This window comes from Perna viridis, chromosome 12, assembly GCF_037379345.1.
Source record: "Perna viridis isolate PV_CMFRI_1.1 ecotype Kerala chromosome 12, ASM3737934v1, whole genome shotgun sequence".
In the NCBI taxonomy this organism is placed as follows: Eukaryota; Metazoa; Mollusca; class Bivalvia; order Mytilida; family Mytilidae; genus Perna; species Perna viridis.
Window position 1 is genome coordinate 30,876,526 of NC_142456.1, and position 17,616 is coordinate 30,894,141.

General features: G+C 33.2%; 1 protein-coding gene across 2 annotated transcripts; it reads left to right on the forward strand.

Annotated features, from left to right (window-relative positions):
* The first annotated feature begins 547 nt into the window (after positions 1–547).
* Positions 548–17,413, forward strand: LOC148602006 (cytochrome P450 3A24-like). 2 transcript variants are annotated; one of them, XM_088556179.1, is made up of 14 exons: positions 548–793; positions 1,938–2,034; positions 3,067–3,119; positions 4,670–4,766; positions 5,794–5,910; positions 6,730–6,818; positions 8,231–8,379; positions 8,648–8,781; positions 9,227–9,338; positions 12,489–12,646; positions 13,320–13,408; positions 15,205–15,342; positions 15,892–16,054; positions 17,119–17,413. In XM_088556179.1, the coding sequence occupies exons 1-14, from the start codon at positions 720–722 to the stop codon at positions 17,191–17,193; spliced, it is 1,545 nt and encodes a 514-aa protein (XP_088412305.1). In that variant the 5' UTR covers positions 548–719; the 3' UTR covers positions 17,194–17,413. The 2 variants fall into 2 exon arrangements, with proteins under 2 accessions (XP_088412305.1, XP_088412306.1); XM_088556180.1 differs by lacking the exons at positions 548–793; positions 1,938–2,034 and adding an exon at positions 3,570–3,659.
* Positions 17,414–17,616: the final 203 nt, after the last annotated feature.

Sequence of the window (17,616 nt, forward strand, 5' to 3'; positions counted from 1 at the left end):
ATTAATATGATGAGACATCTGGCTATATGATAATACCTATATAGATTAAGGTTTCTTTAGGAAGATTTCCTAGAAAACTTAGACGCTCGATTACTTGAGTCACCAACATCTTGGCTTTTTGTGTCAGTTAGTTACAATTGTATGATTATACTGAAAAAGATTCCGAGAATATTTTATGCGACAAATATTCGATGGAAGGTATGAAAGTACCTGAAAATCATCATAAAGTTGATGAGTGGGGGTGCTCGGAGGACCCTCCCAGCCGATGGACTGATTGATTCTTAGATGAATTTAACTCTTAAAATCTGAAACACGACACTAAATTAAAACAATAATTGAGGTCAAGAATATGAAATTTATTATCATTATTTTAAAACTGTCTACATTTTGTCATAAAAGCAAGAGCCCAATTTTGTTATTTGTGTTTATCTGTATTTTTCACCTTCAATTTAAACAAAAGTTCACTTCACCTCAGAAATTTATCACAAAATCACAACCGTTATCATGTTTCCATATTTGATGTAATTGGCATTTGTGTTCCCGTGTATAGTCAAGATATAGGACACATGGTGAAATAATCGACAAAAATATACCTGACAGAAAATATTGTATAGAAAAGAAAATCCTTATATGGATGTGTAAAATCTTGACTATATGAATAAAAATCGGTGTAACTTCTACCTGGTACACAGTTGGAAGTTTTAATATTCGATCTGAGAATGGAGATCTTAGGATTTATAAATGTACCATCTTGGTTGATTTCTATTTTGTTACTGTTTCTAACTTTGTATTTGTAAGTATTTTTGTACCTTTATTACATTTGCATTGTGTATTTATTATTAAACTGTGTACTTAAAAGTTTCACTGTATCATTGAAATGTGTACTACTCATCTCTTAAAACTGAATTAGAAAATGAATGAATGAACGAACGCACGAACAAATGAATGAATGAAGGAACGCACGAAAAAATGAATGAATGAAGGAACGCACGAAAAAATGAATGAATGAACGAACGCACGAACAATGAATGAACGAACGAATGAATGAATGAATGAAAGAATGAAAAAATTAATCTCTTAAAACTGAATAAGAAAATGAATGATGATTGAGTGAACGCATGAACAAATGAACAAACGAACGAACTAGAGAATGAAATTTCTTGTATTTTAACACTATGCACCATTTGTAATAGAACCTCTAAGAGTAAAATTACAGTGAAATTAGTCTTAATCGAAACTTTAAATTATCAGCAATCCTGTCTAAAACAGACACTTTTCAAACATCTATTTAGGGTATTTTAAACCACTGTAAACTGGACACGTGTTTAAACAGACCGATTGTTTTTATTCCAAAAGTAGTTTGGTTTATACAGGTATCGCTGAAATTCCTTACATTTTATCTATTCCAATTATGTATTAAGATAAGAACCGTAACGAATTTAAAACTGTACGTTTAGTTAAACGTTTCCTTTGTTGAAAATTAGATAATTTAAAAGGAAGTGTTTCCTTTGGTTTTGTGTTTTGGCAATCAATAGAAATCGACCATTGGTAACGAATTTACTCTCCCCCTTTTCCATGCTATGGCTATTGATAAACATGACCAAATAGTACGAAGAACCCACCCCTTTCTTTGACATAAATATATATTGCTCCTTGCCCGATAAATAATGATTTTCCTTGTTCTCACGTCACTCGTCGGATAAATGATGCAATACCATAAAGGGGCATGGGCAACAAACAAAGCATGGAGTTTAAAATATTTATCTATGGCAAATTTTGGTGAGTAATTTGTGATACAGAGATCATGGTCAGACAAAGTCTGACTACTGAGTTGGTGACTTATGGTTTGAACATGGTTTATAGAACGCCTATACGACACTTTATTCGGCGTTTCATGCAAGCATTCTATTACAATAATGTTCTTACATATTCTGTAGATATACACTATGGAAGCATTCTCTTTGGAGACGTCTGGGTGTTCCAGGACCAACACCATTCCCATTTCTTGGCGGAATCAAAGACGCAGCACAAAAGGTACAATAGTGTGTGTGTGTGTGTGTGTGTGTGTCAAAATATATCTAACATTATTTGTGTTTAATAACTTAGAAATATCAACCAAATAAAAATCTGTGTATAAAAAAAACGATTCCACCAAATTAAGGTCATGCACACCACCTACTGTTTTGGTACTGTCAACAATATTTACCACATGATTTTGCTACAAATACTTCCAGTGTCGCTACTACTTGCATCACCAATGGTTACAGCAAGTCTTGTATCCGTTCAAATTCATCTGCATTAAGGGGTATATAATGTGTTTGATCTGTAACCATTAAACCAATATTAATCAAAGTTGACATAGTATTAAATTCCACAATGAACAATTACATCTTTCAATATGGTGAAGATCGACAATGTTTATTTTTGTCATTCTTTACACCATACTAAATTTATTTCTCGTCACTTAGTGTTCAGGAGAATACCTTCTTACTGGAATTTGGACCTTGAAATGTTTTGTATAAGAATTCTGTGCATACTGCGCTGAAAATATATAACTGAGATACCGGTCCAAACATGTTATGGGTCTTATTTATATTTTGACTTGACTAACGGTTTTATTTAACATCTTACCAGAATTCTTTTTTATTTCAGAATTAAATAAGATTATTTAAATTTTTTGTAACAATTTGTGGAATAAATTTTGTGGTTTTCATGGTTGGTTAATCAACGAATTCAAAGTCTCGATGTAATGATTATAATGTTCTAATGAAATCAAAACAAGTTCTAAAATATATGAATCAATACGGTTTTAACAAAAACACTAAAATTAAAACTACGATGAAAAAGACCTTCACCAATATAAGAAGGTATCACATGTTACCTGATCATATACAGTGAATCCTGACATAACTGTATGATTCGAAATCTTGTGTAAATCTGACACTTTTAAAGTCCCGTTACATACTCTTTGAACTTAAGGAAACTGGACAATTGAAAGGAACCAATTTTTAAGTTTTACAAATTCTCGATTTTGACAGGTTTCTTATATTTTCGTATTCATTGTAGGGTATGTTAAAAAGCGACTGTGAGCTTGTGGAAAAGTATGGCCCCCTCATTGGGTAAGCGTTGATAGCATAAATGCAACTGACGTTTATATGTATTTACCATAAACCAATATACGATCGAATACATAGTACAGTATAATTGTTTTAGGCTTTGTGTACATTACATAAAACAAGTAGAGTAGTTTTTATCAACATTCATGAAGGATTTCTCATTTACTCTAATCTTTTTCCTTATAAATATATAAATACTTGATACCTTTAAATGAATTGTGTGGTTGGCTAAAATTAAAATATAGGTAGAGCTTTTTTTTTTTGTTTCCGTGTTATAAATTTTTATATTTAAAAAAGGGGGGATTTTCAAGTAATTGGATAATAACTCTAAAACACTTTCACCTACTTCTATGAAACTTTGGCGAATTGTCTACATCTATTGACATAAGTTTCCTGTCGAGTTTTATAAATTTCAGATTTATCGTTTCCGTGTTATGAATTTTTTTACTTCAGAAAATGGAGATTTTCAAGTTTTCGAGAATAATTCAAGAACACTTTCACCAACCAATATGAAACTTTGATGCATTATTCATATCTATTGAAGTAAGCTCCCTTTCGATTTTTTTATGGATTTATTTAAGATTTAAGATTTATTGTTTTCATGTTATGAATTTCTATACTTAAAAAAGGGGGTTTAACTTTTCGCACAATAACTCAAAAAATTTCACAATTTTTATGGCACTTTGGTGAATTGTTCATATATATTTAAGTAAGCTCCCTTCCGATTTGTATGAATGTATATGCTTTAATGAATATAAAAGGTACTTTGTAACCTTGTTAGAAAAGTGTGTTTTGAACAAGATAGAAATGTATGGGAGAAAAATCAAGACAACAAACGTAGTTAAACTTGAAGTAGCCATGATAGTGAAAAATATTTTGTGCTCTTTTCTATTTACTTTTTAGGGGGTGGGGGGCTTATTTGACATGGCAAACAGTATTTCTAATTGATCACATAAATTCATTAAAAGCATAAGTAAAAGTTAAAAGGGAAACGGACGTATCATGCGCTTGAAGCACAGCTTTTTATTAAATGGTAAAGTTATCTCTGATGTAAAAACTGTAGTTTAAATGTTTGATACGTGCCTAATGACACATTAAGTTTGATTGCAATTGCGTTCTTTGTTTTCACAGAGTAATGGAGTGAGAAATTAGTAGTCCGTAATTTTCAATCAATCATGTCTGTTAAATTTGGTGAACTGACTTTTTGAATGAAAGAGTAATCAAGGGAACAAACATTCTGGCGGAAATCAAAAGAACGTAATCCAGGGACAAAGACCAGACATTGAAAACAGACACACACACCACAGGGACAAAGACCAGACAGGGAAAACAGACAAACACAACAAGGAACATAAAATAACCAAAATACTACGTACAAAGTAATAAAAGTAAATGAGCAAATCGAACTCCACCAAAACCTGGGTGCATGGACCCGGTGAAAAATCCCTTTTATATTAGGTTATGTGTGATCAAAATGTGTTTTCATGGTAAAGTTGGTCATATCAAATATTCGATAAATGTATGAAAGTATTAATAGCTCAATATATTTGCAGCACATATAATGGTACCATACCGCAGCTTTTCGTGACAGACCCTGATATGATCAAGGAAATTTTTATTAAAGAAAGTCAAACATTTACGAACAGAGTGGTAGGTTGATTGTTGAAATATAGTTTTTATGAACTGCGCATATTTGCACAAGTTTTCTTGAAATTCAATTTAAAATTTAAACGTTAGCATTTTTTGTAAAATTCACGTAAATGTAAACAAGACGTCACAAAAAACTTAAACACTAACAATACGAAATTAAACGGGAGTGAAATCAGTTGCTCCGGAAGGGTTATCATGTCTTGCTCCGCGAGGGGCACACGTCATATTGCAAAGGATGGTTAAGAACAATACCCACGAGGGTGAAATCATTAAATTCAAACAGTATCATGATACGAATAAGACGGAAATGGTGAAAATCATTCGATATAGCACAAATGATGTAAACCCTGTGAAATTTATGTGAACGTGTTCTTGTGATATACAGTACAACCTAGAATTGTACCGTGTGTGTGTGTACAGTCCTTGAACCGATCCGCGCAACAATTTGACGGATCGATGACCGTTGACTGATTGATCGCTGACGGATCGATGACCGATGACCGGTGACCGATCTGACAGCAGTTTTGTTATGTAAAATGACATAAGATCTGTTTTTAATTAAAAAAAAATGTAAAATAAAAGTATAAACTGGTGTTTAGATATATTACATTATGTAAATATCTAAAATTGACAAAGAAAACAACAAAAAACGTAAAATACATTGACCGCTCTGAGGTCACGTGATGCGATCACCAGTTACATGGATCGGTTTGATGGATCGATGACTGACCGGAAACTGATCGTTGATCGATGACCGATCGCAATTTTTGTTGCATGGATCGGTTCAGGTATTGTATTTGTGTGCTATTATTATTATTATATTCGACTTTTTTAGGTTTTTTTCCCTTCACTTGGCTGAGCATAGAATAACATATTAACATATCCATTTCGACACTTTGGTTTGTCTTATTTGATCTTCTTCATCACATTGAGATAAAAATGGAATATATACTGTCTAGTCATATTAAATATAATACAATAGCTAATATTAAGAATTTCTGTATTATTTCGCCAAAATGTATTTTAGCTTATATTTAATCCGGACGAGCTTCTCGGAAACATGATAACAGCGGCTGCTGACGACCATTGGAAGTTTCTAAGAAGTACCATGACACCATCATTTACTACTGGTAAACTTAAAGCTGTAAGTGTCACCAAAAAACAAAAGACATTTTGTAAATGAAAAAATGAAAAATGTTAAAGTGAAGGGTGAAGCATGAATAAAACATTTTGTCCTTCATCTGAATATTGCAAACTTTTTTTTTTGTTTTAGTAATTCCATTGTTGTTTAATTGACATATGAGATAGACATACTTATATGTAGTGACATCTAGATGATTTCACAATGGAGTGCGAATTTCGGTTTCATTTTTTCTGTGATATACCCCACCCCTTGTATTTACTGTCTGAAGTTTTTTTTTTAAATTGATATTTGATTAGTGGTAAGACAATAAGAATAATTTTACAATCTGATAATTTTTGTAACATAAGGCCATTTCGTATATTGTTTTGAGATTTCAGGTTTTTATAAAATATACATCAAATAACTTGAAACTGAGATTATCGTTAATGTAGCTGTATTGTTGATTTAAAACAAACTCTGTTTTTAATTCACAGTAATGTGCCATTGGATTTTCCGTTATCTAAAATTTTGTAACAGGTTTGATATATTTACCTGGTAAAATCTAGCTAAGTCAATAATTCAGCATCCTTTTCAGTAAGATTTGATCACGTTGAGTAGAATTATGAGCCTTTCAGAATGATAATTCGTATCAATAATGATATAATTATTATTTAGAATATTTGATATTTATGTTATTCTCAGAGAATCATGCTCGGATAGTAACAAAATCAAGTAGGTTTAAAGCAGATATGGTATAAGTGTAATGATATCGACTTCAGGATGTTCTCTGGTCATGAAACATATTAGCATAAGAATTACGATTATGTGAATGAATTTCAGATGGTCTCTATGGTAAAGCGCTGCTGTGACGATCTGGTAGAAAATATCAACAGCAAGATTCAAGATGAACCTGTAGTTGACTTAAAAGTGTAAAGGAGATACCTCTTCCTATAGGGGGATAGGATTCTGGGATTTCAAATCATCTCTTTGTTATTTTTTGTGATTTTTTTACCTGTGTCATCATCGATAAAAGCAAGTTTTGTAGCTGTTTGATTCCTACCATCCGTACGTCTGTCCATCACACTAAGGGTTACCTCTTTTGTGCAATCTTTAACTCAACATTAATCGAACCAATACCGGTACTTTTATTTTATTTCATTTTATTTTATTTTATTTTATTTTATTTTATTTTTTGTTGTTTACGGGGCATCGTATTATTGATATAGGCGAAGTCGATTAGGAAAATGAGTGAGTCTTTCCAAATCATTATGCTATGTCCATAATTCGAACATCGTACCATGTTTAGCGTATATTAATGATGAGCGGTTCCTATTGTGGTCAAATTGGAATAATCATTCACCACAATATAAGCATAATAAATGTTTTCAGCAGTTTATGATTTTATCAGTACATTACTTACTAGAAGTGTAACCCGCACATTAGTTTTCAACTTGTTTAGTGTTTATAAATATATTAAAAGAGTTATCAAGAAAACAAAGGCTCCAGTGGTAACCAACATAATGCAATCCAGGGACAAAGATCAGACATGGTAAACAGACACACAACAAAGAACACAAAACAACTAAAATAATACATACAAGTAACAAAAGCAAATGAGCAACTCGGCCACCACTAAAAACTGGGAGAATTAACCAGGTGCTTTTCTAGAAACACCCGCCGAGTTGCTCATAAAAAGTCAAGTCCCAGGTAGTCGAAAGAGGAAAGAAAACAAACAGTTTTCATGGCGCAGCTGGATACATCATAACGGTCCACGAGTTCATGATGACGACCATAAAACTTCTGTAGTGATGACTTCAATCTTGTAGCAACATAACCCTGTTCCAGAAACCTACTTGTTAGAAGTCTAGCGCAATACAAAACGTCTTTGTACTTTCGGCAAGCTCTGGCATAACGCGTAAGTTGTGATATGAGCACTCCATACGCAGGTGCTGAATGGATCTTGCCACGTACGTTATCAAATGTTTGATGGTGACAAAGGCCTAGACATGTTTGAGTCTTATATTTTGATCTAGATGCAGATCATAACGTAAACTCTGGATATGTTGATATGTTGCCACTTAGAAAAGAAAGTTTACAATTGGAAAGTCGAATGCGTCTCGCTTACCATTGAGCAATGTCCGTTGTATGCAAGTGCTATTCTTGCATCTGAAGAAGATCACAAAAGAGAACAATATTTTTGTAAAAATTTAAAAAATTGAATCTTGTTCTTTTTTTAACATACGTATTTTCAAACAATATACGAAAAAGATATTCACAAAATTTGTATACTTTTATCCGAACCGATCGAATTACTGAAAGTTGCGTTTCCATTTCGTTGTAGGGTATGTTCCGGTTTTACAATGGATGTTATAGCTAGTACCGCTTTTGGGTTGCAGGTGAATTCGCAGAAAGAACCAAATAATGTATTTGTTCAAAATGCCAAGAAAGTTGTCAGCACCAATTTGTTTAGACTGTATTTCATTCTTGTTTGTATGTATAGTATAGAAAATTTTATCACAAGATTAGACTCGTCAAATCTGCCCTTTTTGACATCAAATTCTGATGTAACTATAAAATAAACAGTAGATACTACTTTCCTCTCCGTTACAATTTTATATTTGTACGTTCAAAAACGTTTTCAAAAGTAATTACGAATAAACATCAATCAAATATTTAGCAGTTTACATAATGTTTTTTTTTCCATCTTTGCATGAATTTAACATGAACTAAAAACTGTAAATATAGTTTTTTTCAAAAGTGGTGTTTCCATTCCTAAGAACGATAATGGGGTCACTGTTTAAAGCTCCATTTATTGCTGACGGATGCGAAGAGTTCTTCAGGGGCGTTGTCTCACAGCTGATTGAGGAGAGAAGGAAAGCAAACAATGTGAAAGTAAGCTCCAAAACAAGTTCTCTCTAGACTCTGAAGCCAGAGAGACTAAGTAATCCTGTTGGATAGATGTGCAATATTTTACATGACTTTATTCGATTGTCCGATCTTTATTTGGATAATATCTGATAATTTCGAAAGGCCTGTATACGCTACTGAGTAAAGTAGGAACGATACCCTCTGTAGAGAGATTTGTGTAAAAAGCTTGAAATATTATTATGAATCAAGTAGTGTGTCTGTAGATGATTTTAGATGCAAGATATTTTCTTCTGTTGGCACTATAGGCATGTAACTTTCGCGACTCACTTTACTTTTACTGATTTTCATAAGACTTTTCAAAACAACTTTGAAGATTTACTAGTAGTGCATGTATTTTAAACCTACATGATATATAAAGCAAACAATTAGAACATCTTATATGTTTTGTTTTGAGCGTATTTCATTACAGAAAAACTACAGAGACTTCATACAGTTGATGTTAAATGCACACAAAGATACTGAAACGGAAAAACCCAGTGAAGAAAACGGACTGACTGAACTGTCTAAATACAAAAGCAGAGGTATGTTACTAAAAACACCGCACATTGCAAAGGTTCTAGGTCTTACCAACCATTTCTCACATTTCCTTTATTTACATGTTAAATAAGTAATTTTCTACGTTTCAGTGTGAATTCCCAGGTCATATGACATCTTGAATGTGCATGCCATTGCGAAGCTTGGAAAAAAGGCTTCAAATTATCATTACACTAATGGTACGATGGCTATTTTATGTTCTTTGTTGTGTCTATATTCCCTGTCTTGTCTTTATCCCTGGATTGTGTTATTTTGATTTCCACTAGAATTGTGTTTGCCTTGATTACTCTTTCTACGTGACTATCTATTGTAATATATGTCGGAGAAACGATAGAACGATTGAACAAAAGAATGTGCGGTCATCGTTCGGGAATTAACACCACCATATTCCCAACACTTTAATCACCAAGATCATTCAATACTGTCTATGAAAGTTCGTATTTTAGAAAAAAAATTACCATCCTACTAACAGTCCCGTTCTAAGTAAAAACTATTGTAAGGAAAGAGAGGAGTACTGGATACGCAGACTAGGTACTGCAATACCTTACGGATGCAATAACATCAAGAGTATTGGAAACCTTTCAAGCCAATATAACAATATCATAAATGTGATGAATTTATTTGAAAAAAATCCAAGACGGGAAACGAGTCATAGCCATCGCCACTATACGTGACTTAAGTGATTTTTCAACACTGTATACTTCTATTTCCCATACTCAGTTAAACTCCCGACTTAAAAACATTATACATCGTTGTTTTCCAAAAAAGATGGTACACCTAGATACAAATACATAGTTCTTGGTAGAGATTTCTCATACTTTGTAAGAAATAATTCAAAATCATCTTCCAAATATAGGTTACAGACCACCAATTCAACCAATGAGCATTTGGAACGTACGCAAAAATAGTCCTACGAAGAAATTACCCCTGTTTCTCATAGTGCTGTGAAAAAAGTTTTCATCTTATTTAAAAAAAATTAAACAGTTTCTGAAAGGAAAAACATTTCTGTACAATTTATAGGTGCATTTTGCTTCTTGCGATGTGAAGCCTAATTTCCATAATGATTTCTATATATACCTCCATCTTGTGAAAACACTGGGATTTCCTATGCTATTTATAGATCCTTCACTTCCGGTGACCAGTACTGCACTACAAGTCTGCTAACCGCACATGCCATTCTGAGGATTGTGAGCTGACATATGTAGAATCATGCTGATATTTAGTCCTCTGCAGGTTAAAGTTAAGGTAAAGTCCAGAGAAGCCATCGAATATTGTGAAATTAGCATAGAAGCCTATGGGAAGTGGAATTAGTGGTTTCTAGCCTATACAGAGGAAAATGTTTACAAAATGCTGGAATTTTTAATCGACAACATATTTGTCAAGTGTGGTGGACGTGTTTTTCAACTAACGGTCGGCACTCAAATGGGAATTGTGATCCTTTACTTGCTGACCTATTCCTTCACTTTTATGAGGCTGACTTTATAGCTGATTTTACCCAAAAGAAAGAATATCGTTTGGCTAGATCCTTTAATCTCAGTTTCCGCTATATAGATGACGTATTATCTTTAAACAATCCTAATTTCGGGAATTGCATACATCGCATCTACCCCAAAGAACTTTAGATAAAGAATACTACAGACACTGTTAGGTCAGCCTCATATCTTACAAATCGATGGTAAAGGAAAATTATTGACCAAACTTTACGACAAACGTGATGACTTTTCATTCAGAATTGTCAGTTTTCATTTCATCTGTGGCAACATCCCTTCAGCACCTGCGTATGGAATGTTCATATCACAACTCATACGTTGCGCCAGAGTTTGCCGAAACTACGCTGACTTTTTGTATCGCGATAGAACTCTAACAAATAGGCTTCTAGAACAAGATGTTGCTACAAGATTGAAGTCATCACTACAGAAGTTTTATGGTCGTCAACATGAACTCGTGGATTGTTATGGTGTATCCATCTGCAACATGAAAACTGATTTATTCAACGGGTCATAGTTTTCCTTTCCTCGTTTGTCTACCCCGCAATTGACTTTTTATGAGCAATTCGGCAGGTGTTTCTAGAAAAGCAGAGGACGCTTACCCTACCTGTGGTCTCACTAACCACTTCCGGGTCAAATGGCCACCCCTCTACGTAGTACCAAAAACACACTGAACCTAGACATATGCATTGTAAGTGCATTATTTGTGTGTATTATGATTAAAAGTACCGGTAGTCAAAATGAAGCTGAGAATGTGTACTTTAAAATCATATATGTAATTAACTACAAAATTGTATGAATATTGTTTACACGTGTGAGTAATTTGTCTCCATGCTGTCAGTTAGCAGAACAGGTCAAAATGTGGATTTTCAGTATTATTTATTCAAGTAAATTTTGTGAAGAATTTGTACTGTCATCGTACCATTAGCATAATGATTTTGGAAGCCGTGTTTTCCAAGCTTCACAACGGTATGCAACTTTAAGATGTCATTTGTCCTGGGAATTCACAGTGAGACTTTGAAAATTACTTTTTTAACAGGTAAAGTAATGGAAACGTTAGCAGTGGTTAGTGAGACCTGTGCACTTGGTCCACGCTCCCAGTTTTTAGTGGAGTCCGAGTTGCTTATTTGCTTTTGTTTCTTTCTATGTATGATTTTAGTCACTTTATGTTCTTTGTTGTGTATGTCTGTTTTCCATGTCTGGTCTTTGTCCTTGGATTACATTCTTTTGATTACCGTTACAACCTTGATTCCCTTGATTGCTCTTTCAAATGGTTATTTTAAAGAGAGTATGGATACATTGAAATTTTCCTTTTCCAGTAAAACAGAAATCGTACATCTTCACAGTTATAAGGTTTGCTTTTGTACACTGAAGAAAAATGAGTATCTCAATACTTCCCTAATATTTTTGAACGCACCCATCGTGAAAAAGACCTGAATTTCTCAACTCGAGAAAGATAATCTGATCATTTAGCTTCACTCATGTAAGAACCTATTAGTCTCTCGCTATTTAGCTATTATTTTTTAAACTAATAAGTTCATGATGTAAATCTTGAAAAAAAAATTTCAGGAGCCATTATAATTATAATCTGTACAAGGGCCATTGTAATTACAATCTATAACGACAGTTAATTGTTAATATTTGTTCTAGGTATGACAGAGGGTGAAATTTTGAGCAATTCTGTGTTATTTTTCGGTGCTGGATATGACACTACCGCAAATGCTCTGACATTTGCCACATATAGATTGGCTCTCCATCAAGACGTACAAGACAAGTTAGCAGAGGAAGTGGAAAGTATACTAGGGAAGGTATGTGGATCAATCAATACTTATTATTTATAGTCTATCACCAACAGTGTAAAATCGAAAAACTCTTATTGATAATTTCCTCAAATATTCATTATCAAGCAATCTTAATTTAAGAGGTGATCTTATATGAAACTTGGCCCCGGTCAAGTTGCCACTTGTCTTTGTACCATACATACGGTCACCTACTCTGTTACTGTATAAGAAATACCAAATAGTATTCAAACTTTACTTTAATATACGATATATTTTTTGCCAATACTATATTCAAGCATAATAATGACAGTCAATTAAAAGCATGTAATAAGTAACAAAGAAAACATTGGTGTTTTGGTGAGTTGAGGTACCCCCAATCTGAACTACTCAACCTTTCTACTTACACAACAAAAAAAATTAAAAACTCGGAGGCACTAGGCTGAAGAATCTGTCCGGACTTTGACCGATCCCACTCTAAAATAATAGTTTTACTGGTTGAAATTTTTACCAAACTTGGCCCTCAATAATACACACACACACACACACACACACACACACACACACACACACACACAAATAAACCATTTCGAACATATAATATTTGCATCAGCTGCAGCTATAAGCCGTTTTCGTAAGTCATCTTTCAAGTGATTTTAATTAATGTTCTACTTAACGTACAGATAAAGTCTGTGTTTTCCAGGAATCTCCAACATACGACATTTTGAATAAGCTACCGTATTTAGACAATTTTTTAAACGAGGTCCTCCGAATGTATGGGGCTGCCGTAAGGTAAATATTGGCATATAATAGAATGATTTTCGTCGATCATGATAACGAAGCAACTACTTGATTTTAATGGGGGATCAAATTTGAAATAAAACGACATGGGTGGTGATAATATATCAAGGATGGACAATTGGATAAAATTAAAAGGCAAGTATACACAAGTTTTAGAAAAAATCAGGTATTGTTTTGGAATAGGTTTTAAGTAAGAACCATAGATATATATATATATATATATATATATATGGTCTGAAAAATTCCCAACGATGTTAGAACTATCAAATTTGCGAAGCAAATTTTTGTCGTTCCCTCCGCGGGAAAAAAATGCAGGAAATACAATTTGGTCTCCCCCAAGCCAATCCCCATCTCCACCTTGAAAAGTTTTAGTTCGACTCGGTTATGTATTCAACATAAGAATTTCAACTTTTTCAGAGTTTATGGTGGTACTATATTAATGTCGTGCCACTGCGTTGGTTTCTTTCGCACAATTTATTGTTTATGATATTAAATTCAAGATCAAATTCAAAATTTTCAACAAATAGATGATAAATAAAGCATGTTTTTTGATGATTTTTCTTTGCCTTAATCTAATTTTGTCGATATCGGATGTTTTGTTTTTTTTTTTTACTATTTCCAAGTCTGCTGCGCTTTCATCGTGATTCTTGGATAGAAATCAATTATTTCGCCTTAATGTCAAACGTGTTTGACAATGTTAGTCTGTGTGTCTGTGTGTCGTTATTTGACTTTTTAGTTTTGACGAAGTGTCATCGTTCTTTTAATGTAAATTTTATTACTTTTGTTGTCGGGCATTTCAGGGCTTACATATATGAAATCCCTTTTGGTAATCTCTGTAACTACATGTATTTACAATTCTTAAAAAGATTAAACGATGGTTTAAACATTTGTGCATTTCACCGTATTTGTTCCTTTTTCTATTGTATAAGGGTGAACTTTACAGGTACATTAAAGCGCACTGTTTCGCACACCAAGTAACCCCCGTCAAATTTTGAAAAACTTAAAATTAAAAGTTGAAATTTGGTGGCTATATTCTTTAAATGTTGTTAAGCAATAATACATAGACAGATATAATATATGTAATAATAAACATGTGTACTTTAAATGAAGAATGGTATCCCCTGTTGTACTAGGTTCTCTCCTCAGCATCAGATGGCTGATTTTCAAAATACCTTATTCCGCACGAATTTGTGGAACTAAAATTGTGAGAGAATGAATCGAAAAGGGTCTTATTATTTTTACCCTTTTTCTACCTACTCCATGCATGTTTTCATCCTGTGGTAGTGTCTAAGTGCCAGATATTTTATAAAAAAAAAGATAGTATTTGGCTGTTAGTTTAGAAAAGGCATCCCTGATTTGTACTAAAACTCAGTAATATTTTTTTGTTACCATGGCTACTGGACTTTATGACAATATACACTAGATTACTTATAAATGACTTGAACCTCCACACAACAACAAAAATATGCATTTTTTTATGACAACACACTAGCAATGTATGTGCGGACTGCCTGAAAACAACTTTATTTCAACAAAATGAGACAAAATTTTCAGAAATGGCCTAACTGTATTGTACTACCTATAATATAAGGCTGTGGAATCGATACCTACAATCTTTGTCCGTTAAAATTGTACTAACACCATTGTTTTATCCATTTGTTTATTTCATTTTACTATCCCTGGTCATGATTTTTAGCGTATAGGCACAGAAATCGTTAACGAATATTTTCGCACAATTTTTTGTGTGTCTAACTCAAAAACTCTGTAGATAACATCATAATTTGTAGAATTAATCGGGACACGAAGAATGACATAACAGTCAGAGGTCAGTTCATACCCAAAGGAACAGATGTAACAGTACCAATAACTGCCCTTCATAGAGACTCAAAGTACTGGCCAGATCCAGAAAAGTTTGATCCCGAGAGGTAATGCTTTATATCGCCCCTTTCAAACAATGAGACCATTGCATATCATTGAAATACAATATTCTCATTTGCATGTGATGGTTTATGAATCTTTGAACTATTTATAAAGTCACGTCCACAATTAAGTGGACCTGTTTTATTGGTCATCGGTATTGTCTATGTTCTAAATATATCTAAAATGTTATGGAAATAAAATCAGGGAAATAAATAAAATGTAATTAAAAGAATTGAACGTTTCATTTTTTTATGTTTTATGGGTGTGTAAATGTTTTAACCTGTCTCACATTTCGGACATGAAGTACTAGCGTGCTCCATTGAATATGTGCTACGGTCAACGCTTTTACACGTCGATGAAACATCAAAAATGAAACATTCAATCCTTAAATAACAAAATAATGAATAAATATATACAAACATTTATTGAAAAAATCATATTATTTTCTAATTTCTGGTCTGCGATTAACAGTCCCTAAATAATGTCGACAGTTTTGATACTGCTTTTCTGTGCCTTTCGCAAAGTACAGATACTCTCTGATACTATAACAACAGGTTTACAGAAGAAAACAAGGCAAAGAGACCAGTATATAGCTTTTTACCTTTTGGAATTGGACCAAGAAACTGCATAGGAATGAGACTTGCTTTACTGGAGGCCAAGTTTGCACTTATAGCGATGGTACAGAATTTTCGATTTCTTCGTAGCGATAAAACTGAGGTATATATGTTTATGTAGAAAAGAATGTAGGAAATGGGAATATGATAAGACAACAATCGTACAAACATTGTGGAAAAGCCATAGAAAGTTTTTGGGCCTTCTATTGACGGTGTGAATTTTTTCACACCCGGAGTCACTGTTTCAGCGAAATGAGCATTACACAAACATGATCATAAATCAAACAAGATTAACAAAGACTATGGGTTGTTTCAGGCTTGCGAATGGTGACAACTATGTCCACGGTGGGGATAGCAGATACAAACACAAAATACACAATAACACACGATTAAACTTTATTTTAATGATGCGAGTGAAATGTAAAAATAGAGAACCAAAAAGTATAAAACAATATGCAACAAACACGAGACTATTAGCAATTTTGACATGCCAGCTACTGACCTCAAGTGAATTGATCGAAAGAATTATGACCCACTATGCAGCAGATCAATTACCGTGTTAGAGCTTACATGTGAACACTGGTAGATTAAGTGAAATGGTAGAAAAAATGAAACTTAAGCATTTACGCACCGGCCAGAGAGCTGAGATTAGCTTTTAGCTTGAATAAAAATAGAATTACTCCAAAGTTGGGCAAAACTCTACCAAGGTCAGAAAAGAAATTATGATTCAATTAATCCCTATTACGTAACTTCGTAGATTTTCCTTTAAAAAAATTTAACTCCGGTTGTTGCTGAAAAAAAGACTTATAATCGTGCTTCACAAAAGAAAAGTTTTCTAACCCAACGAGAAATTCCAGGCCCCCTCAAGAAGAAAATAGTCTTTGCCTTTAGATTATTCAAAGTCTTGAAAGTTCTTTCGTTGAAATAAAACAAATCCAATGAATAGTTAAAATTTGGCAATTAAAATATTCGAAATCCCAGACAAATTAATTCTTATGCAAGGTCGATTATAATATTAGAATAAATTCGTATTTTTTGACAAATCAAAGTAAAGGTTCCGTTTTTTCGTATTTGTAAAAATGAACCATGTCCGAGGGCAGTATCTACCAACCATTCAATCTGATAATTTGCTATGTCATACGTCATGTTTATGCAATTCCATTTCAGGTCCCGGTCAAACTTGAACCTGGTTTCCTAATAAGACCTAAAAATGAGTTATTCTTAAAGATCGAACGTAAATGAAACCTGTTCAGAACTTTAGAATCTGGAAATATAGTCCTGCACAGGAGATGTAGTTTAAAATACATAAATAAGAAATCAGAAACAGCATACAATGACGCATTGAGAAAGTGAAATTGCATATTTTTCTACTAGATTGTATATTGTGTACAATGTATATGAAACGTTTATATGAAAGTTATTTAGTGTAGTTTAGGAGTTAAATAAAGTTTGAAATTTATAATCATAACAGCTAATTATTTAACTTTTTAGTCTTTATATCTTGAAATTCCTACGTAGTTGGTTCTAATTACTGATAATAGACAACATTTCATAACATGATTTTAGATAATGTTGTTTTAATCCCTGCCTTTGATGAATCGAAGACAAATAAAGATACCACGCGCTATTCCCTGCAGTAAATTTTAAAATATGTTATTAAGACGC